Here is a 23,685-nt window from a genome sequence, read left to right on the forward strand (position 1 = left end):
CTCTGAGACCGTGTAACTCTTTATGGCACGAAAGCCCCACGGAAAATCAAGGTTTCCCGCCACTCAGGGCTGGCAGCTCCACACTTGACTGCGTCTGCGCAGAAGTCAGGAGCTTGAAGAGGAGCTGAGTTACCCTCTGGAAGGCCTCACCTGTTGTCTCTATTCTGCTTGCTTTCGTTATATAAAGTCTTATTTTCTAACTGCCTGAGGCTTATCTGTTTCCCCTATTCTACGAAACCCCACGTTCCTCAAACCCAAGCAACTTCAAAACTTCTGACAGTTGCCCAGCGCCAAGGGTCCTCAAGTGTCAATCAAGCCGTAACGCGTCCCCGGGGCGGGCGGGGGGGGCGGACGCAGGGCATTGTGGGTGCATAGTTTAACTGGAGCGGCGTCAGCTTGTGGGTCCCCCAGAGTGGACTACGACTCCCGTGGTGCAGTGCGCGCCCAACCGGTGGGAGGAGGGGGAGGGCCTAGTCTGCGCGCATGGCCCTCTGGGAATCGTAGTTCCGGCCGCGTGGATTTGGGTCAGAACAGGGCGTCCGGGAACTTACCTTCCCAGCGACCAGTTTGACAGGGCGGGGCGCCTCGCGAAGATGGTGGGGCGCGCGGCGTGTGGCTCCCGTCGCCTGCCCCGAGCTCCGTGCGGCGCACCGGCCAGCGTCCCGCTGATCTGGAGCGCGTGCCCGCCAGGCCCCTGACCCCGCGCCCCCCGCCTAGCACGCACTCCTGCTTCCCAGCATGCCCCGCGCCCGGAAGGGCCAGGCGCCCCGCAAGGGCGGCGGGCACCGCGGCGGAGGTGAGTCGGGGGGCGCGGCGCGGCTGCTCCGCCGGGCGTGGAGGGGGTGGGGGTCGCGGGGTCGGGTCGGGTGGGGATCCCCGCGGGGCTCGTCGGCGCCCCCAAGGACGCGGGGTGAGCCGAGCACGCGCCGCGCTCGGCGCCGTCCCGGATCTCGGCCCGCGCCCGCACGTGCCCCGGGAGGCGCCGGCCACGTGTGTGCGCGCCCGCGCTGCGCCCCGCTGGGACCCGGCCGGCCCCTCGCGGGCCTCAGTTTCCCCGGAATCCCGGCGGCCCCCGTTGCTGGCGGACAGTGGACTAACCCAGTGGACAGAGTGGGAAAACAGATCTTTTTTTGGAGGGGGGGGGCCGCAAGTGCTGGTTCTTCCTTGAAGCTGAGCAGACCTCCCCCCCCCCACCCCGCTTTGGGTAACCGAGGAGGGGTGCCGTCGGGACAGCCCGGGCTTCTCGGCCCCAGGGGGCCGGTGAACACCCTAGAGCCCGAGGCGCTGGCTGAGGGGTTCCTGGAACTCCTTTATCAGCCTGCGCCAGAAGCCTGGCGGCCTGCGGTAAACACACGTTTATCCTGGCTGGGTAGGTAGGGTGCCGGCCAGGCACCGCCCTGACCTGCCCACCGCCCTCAGGGGGCTTTGGTGGAGGGGGAGGGGAGAGACCTTCATTAAACGTAAGGACTTCACTACATGGACAGGCGCTGGCACCATTTACTGGATAGCGCCAGCCCGCCCCCCCCCACCTTGGGAACCTGGGAAACCCCATGAGAGGGACTCCTGGATGAGTCCCCAGTGAAGGTGTTGTGTAATGGCAGCCAAAGAGGCCAGGGCACTGTGGTTCAAGTAAGAGGAGCCTGGGCTGGCCGGGCAAACAGAGTGGTAAGAGAATAGGTGAGCAGAAGAAGACTGTGGGTGGCACGGAGGATAAAGTAGCTCCTAAGATGTAGAACCGGCCTGGTGATCAAAACCTCTCTGGCTCTGGATGGCCATAGTCATCCTTGCCATAATCAGTCCTTAGCCCCTAGACTGAACCCACACATTGTGTTCCTGCCCTACTGACCCAGAGATCTCCCTGTTGGGAACCTGCTTTTAAAGGCTGATCCAGTCAAGGGTCACTTTCTGCCCTTCCAGGAGCAGAAGGTGCCAGTGTGTCTATACCAACAGCTAAAGGCCCCAGAGTAGACTAAAGAAAGCACAAAAGACAATATATTTGAAGCATTGGGAGCTGGCTTTTGCCTTCCCCCTCCCCCCCTTGAGAAGTGTATTGGCCTAAAGCAAAGCTGTAGGTCACTTGTCTTCAGCTACTCCACTTGAGAGAGCTGCTCTACCTTGCCGTTAAGAGCGACTTTGGTTTTGAATCCTGGGCAACTGACCCAATAATCTCTTCTCTCCCGTTTCTCCTCTGTGCCAGTCCTGGGGCTTGAATTTAGGGCCTAAGCACTGTTCCTAAGCTCCTTTTGCTCAAGAGCAGCATTCTTTTGATCGCTTGAGCCACAGTTCTACTTTTGGCTTTTTGGTAGTTTGTTGGAGATGAGAGTCTCATGGAATTTTCCTTCCCTGGGCTGGCCCTGAACCACAATCCTCAGCTCACAGCATCCTGGGTAATAAGGAGTGAGGTCCCAACACCCGGCTCTCAGGTACCAACGCTATGCTTCTCAGGTGCCCGGAGCAGTACCCAAGCCGACTCAGGTTCCAGCGAGGACGATGCAGCCAGCGAGGCCCGCAGCACCACCAGCGAAAGCCCCAGCCTTGTCAGCACCACCGCTGACGACAGCCTGGGTGAGAGCGGGTGGCGGTTCCGGGCAGAGGCGCGGAGAGGGCTCCATTGAGCCAGGGCGAGAAGTAGTTGCTGACCCGCTGGCCTTGCAGGGGGGGTTGCCGTGGATGAGCAGGGCCCGCAGGAAGACCTTGAGGAAAAGCTAAAGGAATATGTGGACTGCCTCACAGACAAGAGGTACCCCCGGCTGCCAGCCCACTCCTATCTATGTTCAGGGTCTTAATCAGCCTCTGCCAGGTACGAGCAAGAGAGGATTGGCCCAGATGACCTTGCTTTTGTGTGTGTGTGTGTGTGTGTGCACGTGCGTGTGCGTGCGTGTGTTGCGCGGGTCCTGGGGCTTGAATTCCAGTTCCGAGGTGCTGTCCCTGAGCAAATTCTTTTGCTCAAGTCTAGCACGCTAGCACTTGAGCCACAGCTCCACTTCTGGCGTTTGGGGTGGTTCACTGGCGATCAGAGTCTCATGGACTTTCCTGCGCGGGCTGGCTTTGACCCGCGATCCTCAGGTCTCAGCCTTCTGAATCACTGGGATGACAGGCGTGAGCCACCGGCGACCCCTTACTTCTTTAACCCCGCAGTGCCAAGACCCGGCAGGGAGCTCTGGAGAGCCTGCGCCTGGCTCTCGCCTCCCACCTCCTCCCTGACTTCTTGCTGGAGCGCTGCCTCACACTAGCTGATGCTCTGGAAAAGTGCCTCAAGAAAGGTCAGGTCCCGGGGTGCGCCTGGGGCCCTCACCGGGGCAGGTGCTGACCCTGGCTGCCCGGCCTAACCGGAAGGCATCTCGCAGGGAAGGGTGAGGAGCAGGCCCTGGCCGCCACCGTGCTCGGCCTGCTGTGTATCCAGCTGGGCCCCGGAGCCCAGGGCGAGGAGCTGTTCCGCAGCCTGCAGCCCCTGCTGGTCGCGGTGATCGGCGATGGCACGGCTAGCCCCGCCGCCCGGCTGCACGTGAGTGCCTTCCTGCCTCCTCCACCTCCACGCAGGGGGTGGGCTCCACCCGTCTGGCTCCGTGACGGAGAACCTAGGCTCATTCCCCCCCTGACCGTGGCCTGGCTTTGTTCCCCCAACAGTGCGCTTCTGCTCTTGGCTTGGGCTGCTACGTGGCTGCCGCCGACATCCAGGTGAGGGGCTTTGGGACACAGGTGCTGAGAATTCCCAAGTCCCTGGCGACCCTCATTAACTCGGGAGGCTCAGGTCTGAAGACGGGAGCTAGGCTCACATGGGAGCCTTGAGCCACAAAGCTCAAGGACAGCACCCAGGCCCTGAGTTCAAGCCCCAGGACTGGCACGTGCGCGTGCACACACACACACAGCACAGCACACAACTGTGTCCCAAAACCATTCTCTTGCCTTGCTGTGCTCCTAGGACCTGTTGTCCTGCCTGGCCTGCTTAGAAGGCGTTTTCAGCCGGCACTGCGGTGCAGGTGGCTCTGCCACCGCCGCCACCGTGAGCCCCGCCAGCATTCAGGGCCTGCTCTGCGCTGCCCTGCAGGCCTGGGCCTTGCTGCTCACCATCTGCCCCAGCTCCCACGTCAGCCACATCCTTGACAGGTAGGCCTGGCCACCCGTCCCCCCCCCCCCCGCCCGCTGGGCATGGAAGGGGAGGGGCCTCCCCCCCCCACGCGCAGCTTAGCCCGCCCCTTCCCCAGGCAGCTGCCCTGGCTGCCCCAGCTCTTGGCCAGTGAGAACGTGAACCTGCGGATCGCGGCCGGCGAGACCATCGCGTTGCTCTTTGAGCTTGCCCGGGACCTTGAGGTGCGAGAGATGGAGGGGAGCAGCTGGGGGCTTCCCCCCTCACCCCCCCCCGGCGTGCTGCCCCTCGGCAGTGGCCTCCATGGGGCTGAGTGGCGCGGCCGGGAGAAGGGGCTCCAAGTGAAAGGAAGGCTCTGGGCAGCCCCCCCCCGCCCCCCTCCCATGCCGACACCCTGCAGAGCCGGAGCTGCGTGTCCCCCCCCCCCCCGCAGGAGGACTTCACCTACGAGGACATGGAGACCCTCTGCGGGGCCCTGCGCGCTCTGGCCACCGACGGCAACAAGCACCGGGCCAAGGCCGACCGCCGGCGCCAGCGCTCCATTTTCCGTGCCGTGCTGCACTTTATCGAGGTGTGCGCGTGTGTGAGAACGTGTGTGTGTGTGTCCCGCACGTGTGCGTCCACCCCCGCCATGGCCCCTGAGCCCAGCGGTGCGGGCCCTGTTCCCCGCAGGGCGGGGAGTGCGAGGAGGAGAAGGTCCGCTTTGGGTTTGAAGTGCTCTACGTGGACAGCTGGGCGCGCCACAGGATCTACGCGGCCTTCAAGGAGGCGCTGGGGTCCGGCCTGCACCTCCACCTCCAGGTGGGGAGACGCTACCCCCCCCCCCAGGGCCCCGCCCCACTGCCCCACCGGGCCCCTACCAAGCTCATGGCCCTTCTGTGTCCCCCCAGAACAACGAGCTTCTCCGGGAGGTGTTCGGCCTGGGCCCCGTGCTGGTGCTGGACGCCTCTGCCCTGAAGGCCTGCAAACTCTCCCGCTTTGAGAAGGTCTGTGCCCCAGGCCGGGCCCCCTGGGGTCAGGGGCTCCCTGGGGGCTGCAGGAAGATTCTGGGCTTCCACCTTCTGCACTCACCACATTTACATCTCCCCAACCCCAGCACCTGTACAACGCCGCCGCCTTCAAGGCCCGGACCAAGGCCCGCAGCCGCACGCGGGACAAGCGGGCCGATGTCCTGTGACGCCGCCCACCGAGGTGCCCGCGCCCTGGCCGTGCTTTTAACCGAAGACGGTGCAAGAACTGGCCCCTGCCAGTGATTGTCACTTTATTTTTTTAATGAGGAAACCGGAACACAGAACCCAGGGTGGGAGGAGAGGGGCGAGCGCCCTTCGAGGCCCCTCTGCCCCCCGCCCGCCGCACCCGCAGCCTCTTCCTGCCCATCTCAGGGTGCCTGCGGACCCGAGGGGCGGGCGGGCGGTAAGGGGGGGTGTCCCTCTTCTTCCTTAGGCCTTGCTCTCCCAGGGTGGCTTCCTTTGGGGGATCGGTGCCTGCACAGGCACCCCCACCGCCGGTGGGAAGGTAAAGAAAGAGATGCTTGGAATGGAATGGTGTGCTGGTTTTTAAAGATGACATGTAACTGCTTGGCCTCCTGTGGTCTCGGGGTCCTGGGTATTTCATGGGTGCTCCCTACCCCCCCTCTTGTTCCCCGCTGTCTCTCCCCCTTTTCACCCTTGCCCTCCCCCAATTCACTCAGTGCCGCCTCCTCCAGTCTTTGAAAGCCGAGGCCGGACCCCCGTGGGGAGGCCTGGCATGGGGGGGAGTGACTGAGCAGGGCCGGCTATTTCTAGACTTCTGGGGGTGGCCAGATGCGCTGACAGGCCGCCAGGAAGACTGTGCCCCGTCCTTTGACCTTGGGACACCCAGGGCAGGGCCTGGCCCGCGGAGATGGGCCAAGGCAAGCAGTCCTAAAGTCACGGCAGGCTCTTCCACGAAACAAGACAATCTCACCGGGGAACTAGCGTAGTTGCCATCAGAGCATTGGCGAGGCCTGCGGGGACCCATGGACACGGCCCGGGGCCTCAGCTGGGCGCGCGGGCCAGGCTGGCGTTGAGCCTCCGGAGCTGGGCCAGGCTGGCCAGGCGCAGCTTGAGCAGCGTCTCCTCCTGCACGCGCAACGTGTGCGCCAGCACCCGCAGGGACTCGCTCTGCAGCACTGGGGGGAAAGGGGGGAGCACTGATGGGACCTGCCCAGGTCCCGGGGTCCCCCAACCCCGCCTGCCCTGCCGGCCCCTTACCACTCAGGTACACCGCCAGGATGGAGAGCGCCAGGCAGGTGAGCACCAGCAGCGCCAGCAGCAGCAGGAGCCCCGCTCGGCCGCACGCGGGGCCCTGGCCCGCCGGGGCGCACAGCGACGGGGGCAGCGTGCCCAGCAGCTCGTCCCACGGCCGCGCCTCCTCAGCCAGATAGGGGCGCCGCAGGCCTGCGGGGAGGGGGGCGCACCTGCTGCACCTGCCGCTCTTCCCCCCCCTCCCCTGACCCCTCCCTCCCTCCCGCTCACCCCGCTGACCTCCGCCGTGCAGGTCGCTGATGGAGTCCACGTGGTGCAGCCGCACCTCCTCCTCCGGCGCGGGGCTGGGGGCCAGGGCCGCCCCCGGCCTATGGTTCTGCGTGGGTGCCACCGCCGAGTCTGCAGGAGCAAGTGGGGGGGGGCTGACTGGGCCGGTGAGCCCTCCCCTCACCCCCCGGGGGGGCTGCAGGGACTTGGGGGGGGTCGGGGCTTGGGGTGAGCTGCTCTCGTGGGTTAGCTCCTGTAACTTAAGGAATGGCCTTTGGTTTGGACCCGGGATGACCTACAGCTCTGTGAAAGGTGACGGAGGTACAGCTCGACTCCTGCCCGTCTTTCTTTCTTCCAGCTTTCCCTCTAGGCCCCTGAAGATGTCTTGGTGGTGGTGGTGGTGGTGGTGGTTCATGGTAGTCATGGTGGTCATGGTCATCATGGTCACGAACGCAGGGCCTGTTTTCCCTCCAGGCCAGCGCCCTACCACTTTTGAGCCACAGCGCCACTTCTGGTTTTCTGGTGATTAATGGGATACGTTCTGCCTGGGCTGGCTTAGAACCTTGATCCTCAAATCTCGGGGTCCTAAGTAGCTAGGGTGACCGGCGAGCCACTGGCACCCGGCTGCACCCGAAGATCTATAAGCATTTCTTGAACAGCAGTTCATCAGCTTTTGCAGTTCAGCCCTGCTCCTCTGTCCTCGAGTGTAAATGAGGCGTAGGCCTGAGGGGCCTGGGCAAACCTCCCAGACTTAGCCCCTTTCCAGCCACCGGAAGCCTTTTCCAGCAAGCCTTTGTCCTGGCCTTAGCACCTTCAGTGTGGCTCAGCTATTCTGCCGTGTTCACCCTGTTAAGCACTTTCGTGTGCACTAGGTTTTCCCCTGCAGTCAGGCTGCCTAGGCATTTAGGTTGTTTTCCAGTTGGTTTCAGAAACGAATAATTCCCAGGATGTCCATCCTTGAGTATAAAGCTCCCCGCCCCCAATTTCCTGAAGTTATTAAAGACAATTCCCAGAAGCGGGATTACCCGATCCAAGAGCAGGATTTTTTTTTTTTTAAGGAATTATTGAATTGTTCTAAGAGATGTTTAAGCAGAACACCTGTAATCCTAGCTACTCAAGAGGCTGAGGTCTGAGGATCTGTACGCCAGCCTTGGGCAGGAAGGTCTTCAAGATCCTTCAGCTAACCACCAAAAAGTCAGAAGTGGAGCTGCGGATCAAGAGATTGAGTGCAAAAGCTCAGTGATAGCACCTGGGCTCTGAGTTCAAGCCCCTGGACTGACAAGCATACACACACAATTACATACATACATGCGCACATGTACTTGCTAATTTGAGAGATGAAAACGCCCCTTTTCTTGATTGGCTTGATTTTTTTGTGTGTGTTTTGTTTTGTTTTTAGCCTAAGGAGCCTTAATTATCCACTCACAGGCTGTTCCCATTGAGTTGTTTCTGTGCCTTGTGGGATCATTTACTTCAGAGCCATCTGAGTTGTTTTTGGCAGGATGGGGATTTGAATTCAGGGCCCCATGTGTTGCCTGGTAACTTTGCTGGTGCTCTACCTCTATTTTTGTTGTTGTTGGTTGTGGGGCTTGAACTCAGGGCCTGAGCTCTGTCCCTGAGCTCCTTTTTAGCCCTCTACCACTTTTTTAAAAAAAATTTTATTGTCAAAGTGATGTACAGAGAGGTTACAGTTTCCTACGTTAGGCACTGGATACATTTCTTGTACTATTTGTTATCTCCTCCCTCATTCCCCGCTCCCCCTTTCCCCCCATGAGTTGTTCAGTAGATTTACACTAACCCTTTACCACTTTTGAGCCACGGTTCCACTCCTGGCTCTTTCTGTGCCTCATTGGAGATAAGAGCCTCACAAACTTTTCCAGCCCAAAGCTGGTTTCCAACCGCCATCCTTAGATCTCAGCCTCCTGAGTAGCTAGGGTGACAGGTGTGAGCCACCAGCGCTTGGCTCTACTTTCCATTCTTCAGGCCAGGTTGCCCTTGTGCCTTCCATACCCACTGCCCACACCAGCTCCCTCCCCGAAGGACATGCGGAGCAGATCAGATGCCCACACCCACGTGGGCACAGGCTTCGTGGATAGCTCCTCCCGGCCCCTCCCTGCTGCCCACCGCCTGGAGAATGGAAGCAAGGCCCTGGGGTGGGGAATGGTCCCAGGCATGGCGGGCTCTTCCTCCCCTAGAGTCGGGACAGGAAGACTGGTGACAAGATGGTAAGGTCAGCTGGACGAAAGTTAGATCTCTGTGTGATCGCAGGCTCCTGGGACCGAGGCCTCACCCTCCCTCATGAACATCCTCTCCTACCTTCTTGGCTCTCCTCGGGCATGGCGGGTGGTGGGCAGTCGCGGGGCCGGTACGGGTACCCAGTAGCAGGAATGGACAGAGGCAGCGGTGGCCCCTCTGGGAGCCTGAAGAAGGCCCTGGCTGCTTCCCAAACGGGGCCTGAATTAGGCCTGAGCTCATCCCCAGGGCTATATTTAGAGGAGGCCACCCAGCTATGAGAAGGGGGAGACTGAAGCACGTGGGTCAGCCTAGACTACCGTGCCATGAGCTCTGTCAAGAGCCGTGCCCAAAGCCCTTCTCGGGCAACCATGCACGAATCTTGGATCGTTCATCCAGAACAGGCACAGGGGTGGGGGGGCGGGGCGGTGGTAGGCAACTAAAGCCCCATGCTGTGCCAAGAAATAGGCAAACGAAGGTTCAAAGGATTTCAGCTGGGTGCCAGTGGCTCACATCTGGTATTCGAGCTGCTTGGGAGGCTGAGATCTGAGAATCATGGTTTGAAGGCAGCCCAGCAAGGAAAGTCCATGAGACTCTTCTTTCCCATGAACTACCAGAAAGCTGGAAGTGTTGCTGTGGCTCAAAGTGGTAGAGTGCTAGCATTGAGCAAATGCTCAGGATCAGCGTGTGTGTGTGTGTGTGTGTGTGTGTGTGTGTGTGTGTGTGTACTGGGGGCTTGAAATCAGGGCCTGAGCACTATCTCAGCTTTTTTGCTCCAGGCTGGTGCTCTACCACTTGGGCCACAGCGCCACTTAGACCATTTTTGGTGACATAGAGTTTCATGGGCTTTCCTGCCCAGGCTAGTTTTGAATTGTGATCTTCAGATCTCAGCCTCCTCAGTAGCTAACAGGCCTGAGCCACCAGCGTATGGCTTCCAATTTTGTTTTCTTAACACGCAGCCCTTAGGCTATATCAGGGAGAATTGCATGGTGTGTCAGGATTTCCAAAGACCCTGCTTTGGTTGGTTTTGTTCTGCCAGTCCTGGGGTTTGAACTCAGGGCCTGAGCACTGTCCCTGAGCTTTTTGCTCAAGGCTAGCCCTCTACCACTTGAGCCACAGCGCCACTCGGGCTTTTTCTGTGTTATCTGGTGCTGAGGAATCGAACCCAGGGCTTCATGCATGCTAGGCGAGCACTCTGCCACGAAGCCACCTTCCCAGCCCCAGAACCCGCTTGGTTTTGTGCACACCTAATCCACCCCACAGCACTGAGGAACTTCCCAGGCGCACACAGCCAAGTCCAGGAGTGCGGGTTGCTTGCTGGGGCCGTTCCAGCTTGGCTGATAATGTGTTTTTATTGCATGACTTTTAGTTCCATCCGCTTGCCTCGCCCCCCGCCCAACCGGTTCACAGCTTTGCGCGCGCTGCTTAGGGAGCAGAATCCTGTCCTCCATCCGGGCCGGACGCCCAGATCAGTTCCGTGGCCCTGGGGGCCGACTGCTGGGGGGACCCCCCCCCAATGTTTCCATCCTCACTCCTGGGCTAGATCCTGGGGGTGTGGGAGGCGCCCTTTTAGGGCTACATTCAAGGGTTATCTGTTAATAAATAAGCCGCTGCGGCTGCCCCTCCGGCGAGGGCCTGTCCGGTGCCATCGCCCTCCGCCGCCTCCCCGAGTCTTTCGTGCTGGCGCCGGGCCGGGCGCGGTCACCAGTGGGCCGCGCTGCGCGGGCCGCGCTCGGCGCGGGGCTCGGAGGCCCGCATGCGGCGGGGGGCGCGCGGGGCGCGCGGGGGGCGGCGGCGGCGGGCGGCACATGCGCAGCGAGCTCGCGCCCCCGCCGCCGCCGCCCGGCTCCACCAGCTGCAGGAAGTCCCGGTACCAGAGCTTGGGGCCCGGGGCGGCGGGGGGCGGCGCGGGGTCCTCGGCCCGCGCCAGCCGCTCGGCCTGCGCGGCGCCCAGCACGTGCAGCGCCAGGCGGCGCAGCGGCTGCGAGAAGCCGAGCTCCACCGCGGCGCAGCGGTAGGCGCCCGCGTCCTGGCGCCGCAGCCCGCGCAGCAGCAGCCCCCGCGCCGTGCGCTCCGCGCGGGGCCCCGCCGGCACCTGCGGGGCGAGGGGGCAGCGTGAACCGGGGCGATCGCCGGACGAGAGGGGAGACGGGACGGGGGGGTTGGGGGGCGCGGCCCGGAGCCCGGCGCGCACGGCCGAGGGCTGGGGAGGGGGCGGGCGGCCTCGGGTGAGGATCGGGGCGTGGGTCAGCGACGTCCATGGGGAAACGGAGGCTGGGCGTCGCCCCGGCCGCGCGTGCGCGTTCCCACAAGACGCCTGGTTAGGCCCACCGGGCTCCCGCCGGGACGTGGTGCGGGTGAGGGGCGCGTCCGCCTCCCACGGGTTGGTTTTCTCGTCGGGGGCGTGGCCTGGGTCGTGTGGGCGTGGCCTAGGCGAAGGCCGCCTCCCCCGGGGTTGGTTTTCTCGTCGGGGGCGGGGCCTGGGTCGTGTGGGCGTGGCCTAGGCGAAGGCCGCCTCCCCCGGGGTTGGTTTTCTCGTCGGGGGCGGGGCCTGGGTGAAGTGGGCGGGGCCTAAGCGGAGACCGCCTTCCCCGGTTGCGTTTCTCGCCGGGGCGGGGCCTAGGTCGGGTGGGTGGGGTGGGCGGGGCCGGGGCGTCACCTGGACCGAGGCCGCCTCCCCCGCGCGCTGGAAGGTCCACTCCACGCGGGCCTGCAGCGAGCGCGGCTCGCACTCGAGGAACGCGCTGCCGCCCTCCACGCCGAAGACCTTCTGCTCCGGGGGCGCGGGGCGGGAGGCGTCTGGAGACCGGGGGGTGGGGGGGAAGGGTCAGGGCGGGGCGGGGCCTCCTCGGGCGCCGAGGGTGGGGGGCAGGCACGGCACTCACCCCCGGAGCACAGCGTGCTGGGGTCACCATTTCTTACATCTTGTCGCCGGAACCGCCTGGAGGGGGGGGGATGGTCGGGGGGAGGGGAGGGGGACACGTTGGAAACGCGGGTGCCTTCCCCTGCTCTGGGGTGGGTGGGGGGGTGGCGAGCCCACCCATCCCCACGGGAACTCCCGCCCCGCGCCGCCCCGCCCACCTCTTGGCCGTGGGCTGGAAGCGGGTGCAGGCCATCCCGTCCCACGCACAGTAAGGGTCGCGGGCCAGGCAGCACTCGGCACAGGCGCGGCCGTGGGCCGCACAGCGGTGCAGGGCGACCTGGGCCACGGCGCTCCGGGAGGCGACGTACAGCTGTTGCTGCGGGGCACGGAGGCTCCAGGCTGGCGGACAGCGCCGTGCCCGCCCCCCTCCGCCCCTGCCCGCCCCCTGCCCCCTCCTCCCCGCCCCTGCCCCTTCCTCCCCACCCCCTGCCCGCCACAGATCCAGTCCTCCCACTTTAACAGGTGCCTCTGGCCCCCCGCAAGGCCCCAGCCCAGCCCAGCCTGGCGCCTGGCATCCCAGCCACTCAGGAGGCTGAGATCTGGGGATCTCGGTTCAGAGCCAACCGGGGCAGGAGAGTCCGCGAGGCTCTTATCTTCCACCGGCCACCCCCAAAAAAGTCGGGAACGGGGCCGTGGCTCCAGTGGTGGAGCGCTAGCCTTGAGCTCAAACGCCCGGGGATGGCGCCTAGGCCCTGGGTTCAAACCCCAGGACCGCCCTCGGCCCCCCTGCACCCCTCAGGCCAGCGCCTGGACTCACACCTGGGGCTGGCCGCCACCGAGGCCAGGTGCTGACAGTTCCCGGGGTACAGCTCGGGGCCCTCCCCCCCCCCCAGCCCCGCCGCCATCCCATCCCGTCCCTCACCCTCTTGGGGGAGATCTGCAGGCTGGTGACGGCCGCCGAGTCCTGGGAGGGAGGGAGGGAGGGGGGGAGAGGTGCTGTGTGGCCGCGTGCAGGGGCTGGGGTGTCGGTGCGCCCCCGGATGACGGGGGTGGGGGGGGGAGGCCTCACCTCAAACACGTGCAGCTCCTCCAGGAGCAGCCCCTCCGAGCTGGGCCAGCCGCCCTTGGGGACCGAGATCACCTTCAGCACGGTGCCCACGTCTGCGGGGGGGGGGGGGGGGGGGGAGGGTGACGGAGCCGTCGGAGCCGTCGGGGGCGGGAGTCTCCCGCCTCGGAGGCGCCCGCGGGAGGGCAGTCAGGGAGCCGGGGGCGCGGTGGGAGGCTGCGGCCTGAGGATCGCGGTTCAAAGCCCAGCCCGGGCGGGAAAGCCCATGGGATTCTCATCTCACCACGCCCAGGCCCTGAGTTCAAGCCCCGGGACCGACACGGGGGGGGGGGGGGGGAGGGGGGCGGGGCGCGATGCCCGGGCGGACACTGGCCTGTGCCGATGAAGAGGACGTCGTAGTGCCCGTCGGCGGCCGCCACGCGGTCCACGGCGAGCCGCGTGAACGTGTGCTCGGCCCCCACTTGCAGGAAGAGCGGGCGGCCGCCCGCGGGCAGCACGGGCTGGTGCATGAGCGGGTGGCCCCGGGCGAACCGCAGGACGTCCTCGGGGAGGTCCGCGGTGGAGCCGAAGGTGCCGAAGGTCTTGCTGGGGCACTGGGGGGGGGGGCACGGTGGGCAGGGCGTGATGGGCAGGGCGTGATGGGCAGGGCGCGGTGGGGAGGGCAGGGCGCCGATGGGGAGGGCGCGGTGGGGAGGGCGTGATGGGGAGGGGAGGGCACGGTGGGGAGGGTGCGAGGGGAGGGCGCGGTGGGGAGGGCAGGGCGCAGATGGGGAGGGCACGGTGGGCAGGGCACGGTGGGGAGGGCACGGTGGGCAGGGGCGCGGTGGGGTGGGCAGGGCGCGGTGGGGAGGGCAGGGCGCGGTGGGGAGGGCGCGGCCCCCTCCACGCCCGGCCTCGGGGACCCCCTGGCAGCCCGCAGCCTGGCCTGGGGGGCCGCACCCGCCCCGAGGCCGCGGGGACGCCCGGCCGGCCCAGCCCCGCCGATCTCCCGCGGTTCGCGGCGCTTCCCACCCGCGCACGGCGAAGCCGAGAGGCCCGGGGACCGCGGGCGGCCCGAGCTCCGGCCCCAGGCCCGGGGCGCGCGCGCGCACCACACACGCGCGCGCGCGCACACACGCGCACGCGCACGCACCGCCATCCCCGAGACGCACGCACACGCGCACGCGCACGCACCGCCATCCCCGAGACGCACGCACCGTGCCGGGCCGCGGGTAGGGGACGCGGCCCTGGTAGGGCGCCCACTGGTGCGTGGGCCCCTCCTTGTGCGCGAAGGGCCCCAGGAAGGCGCGGCGCACGTCGTCCATGCTGTACACGCACACGGCGGAGCCCCGGAAGAGGCCGCTGCCGGAAAGGGCCACAGGGGAGTGAGGGGGGCCGGGGGGGGGGCCGGGGGGGGGCGCCCCACCTCCCGCCCCTCACCTGGAAGTGGAGAAGATGGCGTAGAGCAGCGGGGCGCGCCGGTCCCGCGCGGGGAGCAGGAACGCGTCCTCTGCGGGGAGAGGCTCGGGTGGAGGGGAGGCCGGGAAGGGGGGACGGGGGGAGGGGAAGGGAGGGCCCCCCGGCCCCCCCCCCGTCCTCGGGCCCCCGCCCAGCGCACTCACGGAGCTGGTCGAAGTGCGAGTCCCCCTCCGCCCCGGGGAGCGCGCACACCAGCCGGGCCTTCAGGAACGTCGTCCACCTGCCCAGCAGCCCGCGCTGCCCGCCCATGTCGTTCTGCGGGGAAACGAGACCTGGGGCTGAGAAGAGGGGCTGGGGAGGGGGGAAGGGGCTCCGGGGGGAGGGGCTCCGGGGAGGGGGGGAGGGGCTCCGGGGAGCGGGGGCGGGGCAGGGGCTCCGGGGAGTGGGGGGAGGGGCTCCGGGGAGCGGGGGGCAGGGGCTCCGGGGAGTGGGGGGAGGGGCTCCGGGGAGCGGGGGGGAGGGGCCCCGGGGCGGGGGCGGGGCAGGGGCTGGGGGGGGTTGGGGCCCCCGGGAGGGGGTTGGGGGGTAGGGAGCCCCAGGACCGCGGCGCCCTCACCCGGCAGATCTGCCCCACGCGGGACACCGTCACGCGGCCCGCGGCGGGCGCCGCCTCCACGGCCGCCTCGCGGAAGAAGAAGTAGATCTTGTCGTCGTCCGGGTTCTCGCTCTCCGGGATCCAGAAGACCTTGACAAACTTGGGCTCTGGTCCCACGCACGGGCAGCCTCAGGTCAGGTCAGCCGGGCCCCGCTCCCCACGCCCCGCAGCGAGGTCACCCGGAAGGGGCCCCCCGTTGCGCCCCCCCGGGAGCGGGCTGCAGCGCACGGAGGCGGCCACGGGGCGGCGGCACCGAGCGTCACACTGGCAGCCTCCCCAACTGAATCCCTAAGCTCAGACTGCAGTACAGGGGACTTGCCACGAGGCGGCGGCGCAGAGCGTCTCCGCCGCGCGCTGCCAGCCTCTCACCACCGGCCTCCAGTATGGAATCCGTGTGGACAGACTGTAATGCATGTGACTTGCCGCGAGGTGGCAGCACAGAGCGTCACCGCCTCACAGCTACTGGCAGCTACAGGGAGGCAGCCTCTAAGCAGTAGCCCCCCCCCAGTACTATGGCTGCAATGCACAAAAGAAGCCACGAGGTGGCAGCACAGACTATTGCTGCCTCGCACTAGCAGCTATGTAAAACTCCACATAAGATCAGGCTGCAATTCACATAACCTTCCACAAGGTGGCAGCATAGAGCACTGCTGCCTCACACTGGCAGCTACGTGGAGGCAGCCTCTAACCACCAGACTCGAGTACTGAAACTTGTAAGACCAGGTTGTAATGCACAAAAGCAGCCACGAGGTGGCAGCACAGGCCAACTCCGCCTCACACTGGTACGCCTGTGGAGCCTCCCGTCCTGATCAGTGTGTTCCGGCTGCAATGCACAAAACTTGCCACGAGGTGGCAGCACAGACCGTTGCTACTTCGCACTGGCAGCTACTGTGGGGAGCCGATCATCACCAGACTGCAATGTCCAAAAGGGGCCAGGAGGTGGCAGCAGAGACCATGTCTACCTGCGCACACCGGCCTGAAACTGAGCTTTCTAACCCCGCCCCTTACTTCCTCAAACTAGGGAAGGAAAGGAGGCGTTTACTTCCATCCACATCCATACATCTTCCTCCCAAGCTGACTAAGTGTTTCCTGATCTGGTTTCAAATCCTCCTGCTGGGTCCCCTACACCTAAAATGAATGATTGCAGTCAGACAGCTTGGTCCGTTACCATTGCTTAGAGTTAGCTAGAGTTTTCTTGCTTCAGGACCTTGGAGCCTGGAATGTTCTACTCTCCATTCTGGATTCATTGATTGATTGGGTGATTATTTTTGTCCTGATGTTGAAGCTTCAACTCAGGGTTTGGGGGCTGCCTCGGCTTTTTTTTACTCACTTGAATCACAGATCCACTTCTGGCTTCTTTTTTATTATTATTTTGGCGGGTCTTGGGGCTTGAACTCTGGGCCTGGGCACTGGCTTTCAATTCTGGTTTTCTTGTGGTCTCTGGGAACTCGAATTTCCCCCTCAAGAGTAGGACTTGCTTTTTCCCCAACACAATCTCCTTATCCTTTCCTCTCCATTCTCCCTGCTCTCAGCCCCTGACATTACTCATAGTTTGTATTTGTCCTGCAATCTATGAACCCCAGAGCTGATCTAGGCCATGCCTGTCTGTCCCTGGGACCCCCCCCCCTTTCCCCGGCCCCAGTGCCTGGCTCAGGGTGTGATTATGGGGGTTCCTTGGCCAGAGCTCACCATGCCCACAGCTCCCTTTTCCATTCCTGGCACCTCTCCTGGCGGGGGAGGGGGGCAGCCTCCCCTTCCACTGCCTCCCCCCCCCCCCCAGCCTCTCACCATTGAGCCAGCGGGAGTCATGGGGCTCTGTTCGGAGACTCGGACGCTGGCCCAGGCTGCGAAAGATGGTGAAGTCGCGGCCCATGAGGTCGGCGGCCACCCCCGAATACAGCTCTCCCCCTGCGGACAGAGCACGCGCTGCTCAGCCTCACGCAGGGTGGGTTCTTGGGGTGCAGGAATCAATAAGATGATAGGGGATCCCTGGGAACCCTTGGGAAGGTTCTGGAGTCTGTGAGGCGTTTTGGGGGAGATCTACAGAGGAGAGGGGGGGTCCCCAGCCTTGAGACTTACCCACCAAGATGGACGCAGCCCGGTGCCTCGGGTCATAAGGACTCTTTCCCTTGCCATCTTCGAATCTGCTTTCTAGCCGGAGCAGGGGTTCCTGGGGGGCGGGGGAATGGTGAATGCCAGGCTCCCCTCCAGCCTTCGGGGTGTCCTCCGGGGCCCCCCCCAGCCCCGGCCTCACCTCGGGCCGGTGGCCCACCTCCACGAAGGCGCAGGTGGGGTGGAAAGCGCCCGTGCCGCAGGCGAGCAAGTGCGTGTGGTTGTAGGCGTGCAGCACCTTCACGAAGTTCATGCACTCCGTCTGGGGGGGACAGTCAGGGTTGGGGGGGCGGGGAGAACATTCCAGTCCACCAAGGGCATCCCCTCCTTCCTTTGGGTCTTTCTGTGCAGGTCCGGGACTCGCACTTAGGGTGCGGGCGTCGTCCCTGAGCTTTTGTGCTCAAGCTCGGTGCTGCCCGCCCCCCCCCCACCAGGCCGCAGCTCCCCCGTTTGGCTTTTGGGGATTTAATGGCCTGGGCTGGCTTCGAACCGCGATCCTCAGATCTCAGCCTTGTGAGGAGCCGGGATGACAGGCGTCCATCAGCTCAGGCAAAGGCTAACGTGCGCCCCACTGACCAGCCCGCCCCTCACAGGCCGACCTGAGGGGGGGGAGTATGGACCTGCACCCCCTACCCCCGTGACTCAGAGGCCCCCACAAAGAGTCACATCGCCTCCTCCCTGACTCACCCCCTCCAGATCGCAGCCACCTCGACCTCCCTGCCCTCACGCCCAGCCAGAACAGGCGAGCCTCTGTCCGTCCGTGCTCTGCCCCGAGTCTGGGGTGCGGGGCTGGCCCCCCCTGCCCCCCGTCAGCAGCACTCACGCTGATGTCCTTCCCAGCCCAGTTGCACTCTTCTCTCCACTCGACGGGTGCGGGCCAGGCCAGCTGTGGGGGCCACGGGGGAGGCCACAGGTTAGACACCCCACATTCTGGATCCCGGGTCCCCCACCATTTGGGGGGGGACGTCTGTTGAGGCCGCCTGGAGCAGCCTGCCTGGGTCAGGGCAGCGATCGGGGTGCCCTTCCCACCTTCTTGGCCCGTTTGCTGATGTTGTCCAGGCTGAGGGAGACCACGTGGTTCTCGGCCCCCACGAACACGCGTCCACGCTCCTCGTCCACCAGCAGGGCCTCGTAGCAGCAAGTCCGCGCCAGACGGAACGTCCGGAGGCTGTGCCGGGCCTGGAGCTCTGCGGGGAGCAGGAGAGGGGGGGACCCCACCCCGGGGGGAGGGGGTGTCTCTGGAGCCCACAGGGAGGACACGGGGCTCGGCTCCGCACACGGGGCACCGCCGTGCGTGTGAGTTCACCCCGATGAGAACGGGCCCACCCAGGTGCAGCCCCCCCCCGGCCCCCCAGGAAGGGCAAAGCAAGCCGGGGAACGCGTGTTCAGGCAAGTCGAGGCTCCCGGCTAGCTCCCTGGGGGGGCCAGGCTGATGGAAGCAACCCGAACCCCGAGCCTTCACGCCTGAGCGCAGTGCCCATCCCACTGGGTCTCCCCAGATTCTGACTTCCCTCTGGCGCCCCTGAAGGAGCAGGGCTTGCATCGCGGGGCTAGGGGGGTGTGGCGGGAGCCCCGTGTTGCTATGGTGACAGGCGTGGTCCTCCTGGGAATGCGTGCAGCCACCGAGGGCACGGAGTTCAGGGGTGACAGCCAGGAAAGAGTTAACTAGAGATGGGCTGGAGATGCCAACCCGCTCCATAAGAAGTGGGGTGTCAGGCAGGTATTGGGGTAGCGCCCACCCACCATCCGCCCCACAGAGCCCGCTCATTCACACTGGGGGGGGTGGGGTGCTCTCTTTTCACCCCACGCTTGCCAGGTGCACACCTACCTTGAAAGGAGAGCCGCAGTCTTGGGGGGCTGGGGACGGCCCTCCCCAGCCCCACTGCCCAGAGCAGGGCCAGGCCCGGGATCATGGCGGAGGCCCGGGCCGGCCCCATGCGGGCGGCGCGGGGGACTCAGGGTTCAGCGGGCGTGTGCCGAGGAGCCGGGAGCGGCCTGGACTCTGCCCCGAGGATCTGGGAGAGAGAGAAGGGAGTAGGCAGGGAGGGGAGGGGAGGGGAGGGGAGGGGAGGGGAGGGGAGGGAGGGCGGCTGGGGGGGGGGGCGTCCCCAGAGATCAGATTTCAGCCTCTAGGGAAAGAGGCTGGGGGGGGGGGTGGCATTCCACTTCCGAGCCCTCCTGCGCCCTGGCTCCGAGGTGCCCCGCCTGGCCACGATCACAGACACACCCACGCGGGGGCACACCCTCGGGGGGGGGCGCCCACCACGGCACCCTCCCCCCCCACACCCACTCACAGATTCACCAACACGCGGCACCCACTTTCTGCCAGCCTGCCATGGGGTTGGGGGCCCCCCCTCCCGAGCCCCAACAACAAGTCAGATCATCAGGCTGCCACGCGTGTGCAAGGGACAAGGGGTGTGGGGGGCGATGGTCCCTGGACCTGGGTGTCCTCAGCCCCGCAGAGGAACTCAGAGGCTGGAGCTCGGGCGGTGGGTGCCTGTGGCGGTGTTCTGAGGGTCACACGCGTCTCGTGCGTGTGTGTGCGTGTGTGCGTGTGCACACGCGTGGCACTGTGTGCACCCAGGCCGTGTCGCGTGTAGCACGTGCGTGCTTGGTATGCGTAGGTCACACACGTGTGTGTACAAGTCTGTGTGTGCACGCACACTTGCGGATGTCTCATTAGGCAGGCAAGAGAACAAATAAAAGAATAAGGTCCCCACCCACCCCTACCCCCCCAATCTGCCCCCATCTGCCCCCACTGCGCACACACACACACGCACACGCACACACACACGCACGCACACACACACACACGCATCAATCACTTCCTTGGGCACTGAGACAGCAGTGAAGCCCATTCTTGAGAGCCACAGAAGTGCTGCCCGGGAGACCCGGGGCTGCTGACCGGGCCCATGCCAGATCTAGCAGCCCCCCCACCCCAGCTTTGTGCCCCGGGCCCCACTACACCCCCAGAGGGCGCGGGATGGGGCTGGTTGCAGACATTCTGTGGATGGAGGTTTCCATCTTTGAGCCTCTCCCCAGAACACTGACGGGTGCCAGACACAGGAGCCCTGGGTGGGACGAAGGGACCCCGCTCAGCTCCCCAGTTCCTGGTGGCCAGCACCCCAACATGCACTGCTGTTCCTGTGACTCCAGAGACAACATGGCCACCGAGCTCCTAACATGCTCATCTCCAATGAACCACTGAAGAGCCGGGACGGCGCTGTGGCTCACGCGACTGTGCCCTAAGCCTTGAGTGAAAAAGCCAAGCACTGAGGCTGTGAGTTCAAGCCCCAGGAGGGGTGGATACAGACACACACACACACACACACACACACACACACACACACACACTCCACAGAGGGGTTAGAAGCCGCCCACCTCCACCTCCCCAGCCAGCTACCGCCCCTTGCAATGGCCATAAAGTCCGCCAGGGCTGCGGGGCGGATCTGGGGACCGGGGAGGCGGCCTGGGCCGGCTGGGGACGGTGTGGCGCCGGCCAGGAGCGGGCACAAGGGTGGGGGGGGGGGGGGGAGGAAGGAGCATTTCCCTAGGGGGCCTCAAGCAATGATGGCCAGGCAGAAGAAACGAGAGAGACCTCAGCTTTCTAAAGGACACGGCATGGTGATCTCTCACCTGTGCCTGAGTCATTTGGGGGTCGGGAAGAGGGACAGCGGGCTGTTCAGAGGTCACCCCCCCCCCCGATCCCAGATGCCTTCGGGGATGGAGGTCAGGGGCCAGGAATGTGGCTCAGCGGTAGAGTGCTCGCCTAGCATGCATGAAGCCCCGGGTTCGATTCCTCAGTACCACATACATAGAAAAAGCCAGGAGTGGCGCTATGGCTCAAGTGGCAGAGTGCTAGCCTTGTGCAAAAGGAAGCCAGGGACAGTGCCTGGGCCCCGAGTTCAAACCCCAGGACTGGGAAAATAAAAGAGCCGAGGTCAGACAGAGGAGGGGTACCTGAATGATGGGACCCCAGTTCATTCACAAATTAGACCAAATTAGACACTGGAGAAAGGACGGAAGGGGGGTGGGGGAGGCAGTCCAGGGGGCCCAGCAAATCTCAAGGCCCTCACCTCGGCTGCCAGGTATGGGGGGGGTCTCCCCAACTACAGGCTTTCCCTAGCTGGGAGAATGGGGTCCATCCAACCAGAGCCAAGCGCACGAGGTCTCATTCACCCCCCAGGGCCTTGGCGGGGGCCCGGCTTGCCCTGAATGAAGCCGGGCTCGTCCCACAATGCCCTGGGCGCCTCCCACAATGCCCTGGGCGCCTCCACAATGCCCTGGGTGCCTTGGGCTCAGGCAGGGACCCAGGGGGAGAGACTGGAGCCTGGCCTCCCGGTCCTAGGGAGGGAACAGCCGATAATGGGGAGCCCCAGAAAGATGCACACTCCCCCGCCCCCCCAAGGGAGCCCTTGGATTTTCCAGGATGCTGTCTTGCCCAACTCCTGGGCTACTCCTGTCACCTCCCCTTGGGCCCGGCAGCCGCCCTCCTGCAGGCAAACAAAATTCTTCTGGCTGTGTTGACAATTTTCCAGTCCAGCAGCCAAGTGCAGCAAGTGCCCTCGCGGCCCCCCTGCGCCCCCCCATCTGCTCCCCACGGCCTTGGGCTCCCCAGGCCCCAGGTCTACAGTCTGTTGAATCCCACCCCCCACATTCTGCAGTCACGTGGGAAACTGGACGGGGAGCCCCTCTCCCCCAGGATAGCCCCCGACCCCGCCCCATCATCGTTCCCGACAACCTGAGACTCAACTCCCAAAGAAAATGGGCCGCCTTGCGGGGTGCCGGTGGCTCCCGCCTGTCAGGAAGCTGTCAGGAAGCTGAGGTCTGAGGATGGCGGTTCAAAGCCAGCCTGGACAGGAAAGTCCGTGAGACTCTTTATCTTCAATGAACCCACCAGGGAGCTGGAAGTGGTGCTGTGGCTCAGAGTGGTAGAGCGCTAGCCTTGAGCTCAGCGACAGCACCCAGGCCCTGAGTTCAAGCCTCACGACTGACGCCCCGCTCCCCCCCCAAAAAAGGAAAAATGGGCTGCCCAAAATAAATGCAAATAAACAATATTTTTTTTTAAAGACAAAGGAAGTCAAGCACTAATGGCTCCCGCCTGTCATCTAGCTCCTCAGGAGGCTGAGATGTGAGGACTGAAGTTGAAAGTCAGCCCAGGCAGGAACACTTAGGAAACTTTTCTTTTGGTCAGTCCTGGGGCTTGAACTTGGAGCCTGAGCGCTGTCACTGAGCTTTTGTGCTCAAGGCTAGTGCTCCACCACTAGCGCCACAGTGCTACTCACGGCTTTTTCTGGGTAGTTTAGTGGAGATAAAAGTCTTACGGAATTTCCTGCCCAGACTGGCTTTGAACCTTGATCTTTAGACAGCAGCGTCCTGACGGGCTAGGATCACAGGGTGTGAGTCACCCCGCGCGCGGAGCAGGGATTGAGGTGTTAAAGCTACCCTGGGCGGCGAAGTCCAGGCGACTCTGACCCAGTGAACTATCCAAAAGCCACAGGTGGAGCTGTGGCTCAAGCGGTAGAGCACCAGATGAGGGGGGAAAAAAGCTAAGGAACAACACTCAAGCCCTGAGTTCAAGTCCCAGCATTGGCATGCACACACGTGTGTACACACACACACACACACACACACACACAGGGCCTGAGCCCTACAATTTTCCCTCCTTCTTCCAGAAGAAAGGTGGGTCGTTCAAGTGCCCATAGGTCTCCTTTCTGCTCCTCAGCCCCAGGTCAGTGTCCCGACGGGGGGGGGGCTCCCCCAAAGGGGCAGCACTCCAAGAGGATCGGCGCCTGTGGGGTTACTATGGGGCTCCTGAATCCCCCCAAATATGGGAACAAGGGAGAGCTGGACCCTGGGTCTCCGTTGGCAAGCCAAATTGAGTGGCTAGAGTCTCTCCCCCTGTCTGACCCCCTTCCCTGGGACCCCCCCCCCCAGCTCCTGGGCCCCTACCTTTGGCTGGCACACCTCTGGGACACAGGCGGGCCTGGGGGTTCTTGCTCTGGGGCTGCGGGCTGACGGGGCTGTCTCCTCACCCCCCCCCCCCGGGCTGTACCCCCTCCACAGCCCATCCTGTGGCTGCTCGCTCGCACCTGCTTTAGCCATCAAGGCTGGGGGCAGCTCCACACTGCCAGCTTCCCCCCCCCCCCCGAGAGCCACGTGGGCACCGGGTCCCGCTGCCCTGAGGACCGGGGTGGGGGTGGGGGGTGGGGGGGCCACAGCCACAGCCACAACCACAGCGGATGTTTGAAACCTAGCCACTTCTCAGGGGGAGGGGGGGTCCTACCTGTCCCGGCAGATCTCCGGGTGGGCGGGAAGGATCAGTAGGGGCCCTTCCTTCCGCCCACCCGCTGCACCCCACACTCCCCCCCCAACCCCGCCTCAGTTCCGTCTCCACCTTCCCCCGGAGGACCCCTGGCCCACCTTTCTGGAAAGATCAGCTCCTCCCCTCCTGGCCGGTGCCCTTCCCTTGTGTGGGCCATGTCAGGGCTGAGTTGGAGGGGTGAAGGAGGGGCCAGGAAGAACCCCAGCCTTTGGCTAAGGCCCTACCCGCCCCCCTCCACACTGCTTGAGCTCCGCCCCTGCCCCCCTCCCTCCCTCCCTCCTCCTGCACATTCCTCCCGTGCTGAGGTCAGCCCCTCTGGGATGGTGAGCACCCCCCCCCCTTTCCTCAGCCACATCACAGCTCTCTCGAGCTCTCCCTCCTGTTTTCTTCATTGCCCAGTGGGGTGGAGTGGGAGCGGGAGGGGGGTTGGGGGTGGGGCCTTGGGGTGGGGGGGA

General features: G+C 64.6%; 3 protein-coding genes across 4 annotated transcripts; 1 reads left to right on the plus strand and 2 right to left on the minus strand.

The window, feature by feature from the left end:
* Positions 1-520: 520 nt before the first annotated feature.
* Ifrd2 (interferon related developmental regulator 2) lies at positions 521-5,669 on the plus strand. 2 transcript variants are annotated; one of them, XM_048334777.1, is made up of 12 exons: positions 521-796; positions 2,446-2,565; positions 2,656-2,740; positions 3,139-3,263; positions 3,348-3,505; positions 3,628-3,678; positions 3,923-4,107; positions 4,206-4,311; positions 4,521-4,658; positions 4,739-4,888; positions 4,978-5,073; positions 5,184-5,669. In XM_048334777.1, exons 1-12 carry the CDS (start codon positions 739-741, stop codon positions 5,262-5,264), a joined length of 1,353 nt encoding a protein of 450 aa, XP_048190734.1. In that variant the 5' UTR covers positions 521-738; the 3' UTR covers positions 5,265-5,669. The 2 variants fall into 2 exon arrangements, with proteins under 2 accessions (XP_048190734.1, XP_048190735.1); XM_048334778.1 differs by having other exon boundaries at positions 525-796; positions 4,760-4,888.
* A 425-nt stretch (positions 5,670-6,094) lies between these two features.
* On the minus strand, positions 6,095-9,210 carry Lsmem2 (leucine rich single-pass membrane protein 2). Its single transcript, XM_048334779.1, has 4 exons — positions 8,896-9,210; positions 6,592-6,711; positions 6,319-6,504; positions 6,095-6,236 (listed from the first exon to the last, which is right to left on the minus strand). Exons 1-4 carry the CDS (start codon positions 8,915-8,917, stop codon positions 6,103-6,105), a joined length of 462 nt encoding a protein of 153 aa, XP_048190736.1. The 5' UTR covers positions 8,918-9,210; the 3' UTR covers positions 6,095-6,102.
* Positions 9,211-10,477: 1,267 nt separating this feature from the next.
* Positions 10,478-23,442, minus strand: Sema3b (semaphorin 3B). Its single transcript, XM_048334965.1, is given in 19 exon segments — positions 10,478-10,597; positions 10,599-10,906; positions 11,471-11,610; positions 11,697-11,752; positions 11,893-12,050; positions 12,597-12,638; positions 12,744-12,835; positions 13,114-13,333; positions 13,937-14,081; positions 14,160-14,229; positions 14,342-14,453; positions 14,755-14,900; positions 16,582-16,701; positions 16,873-16,963; positions 17,048-17,167; positions 17,729-17,791; positions 17,935-18,092; positions 18,734-18,920; positions 23,329-23,442. Coding segments are annotated over 18 exon segments (2,235 nt in total). The 5' UTR covers positions 18,843-18,920; positions 23,329-23,442; the 3' UTR covers positions 10,478-10,512.
* Positions 23,443-23,685: the final 243 nt, after the last annotated feature.

The sequence above is a fragment of the Perognathus longimembris genome, chromosome 26 (assembly GCF_023159225.1).
Source record: "Perognathus longimembris pacificus isolate PPM17 chromosome 26, ASM2315922v1, whole genome shotgun sequence".
NCBI lineage: Eukaryota > Metazoa > Chordata > Mammalia > Rodentia > Heteromyidae > Perognathus > Perognathus longimembris.

Bases quoted from the DNA above. Each gene is read 5' to 3' on its own strand.
- Ifrd2 (XM_048334777.1), top strand. From the start codon at position 739: ATGCCCCGCGCCCGGAAGGGCCAGGCGCCCCGCAAGGGCGGCGGGCAC. The intron at 797-2,445 runs GTGAGTCGGGGG...TATGCTTCTCAG, and splicing joins CGGCGGGCACCGCGGCGGAG to GTGCCCGGAGCAGTACCCAA. The intron at 2,566-2,655 runs GTGAGAGCGGGT...CTGGCCTTGCAG, and splicing joins CACCGCTGACGACAGCCTGG to GGGGGGTTGCCGTGGATGAG.
- Lsmem2 (XM_048334779.1), bottom strand. From the start codon at position 8,917: ATGCCCGAGGAGAGCCAAGAAG. The intron at 6,712-8,895 runs GTAGGAGAGGAT...TTGCTCCTGCAG, and splicing joins GCCCGAGGAGAGCCAAGAAG to ACTCGGCGGTGGCACCCACG. The intron at 6,237-6,318 runs GTAAGGGGCCGG...CTTTCCCCCCAG, and splicing joins CCTGGCGGTGTACCTGAGTG to TGCTGCAGAGCGAGTCCCTG.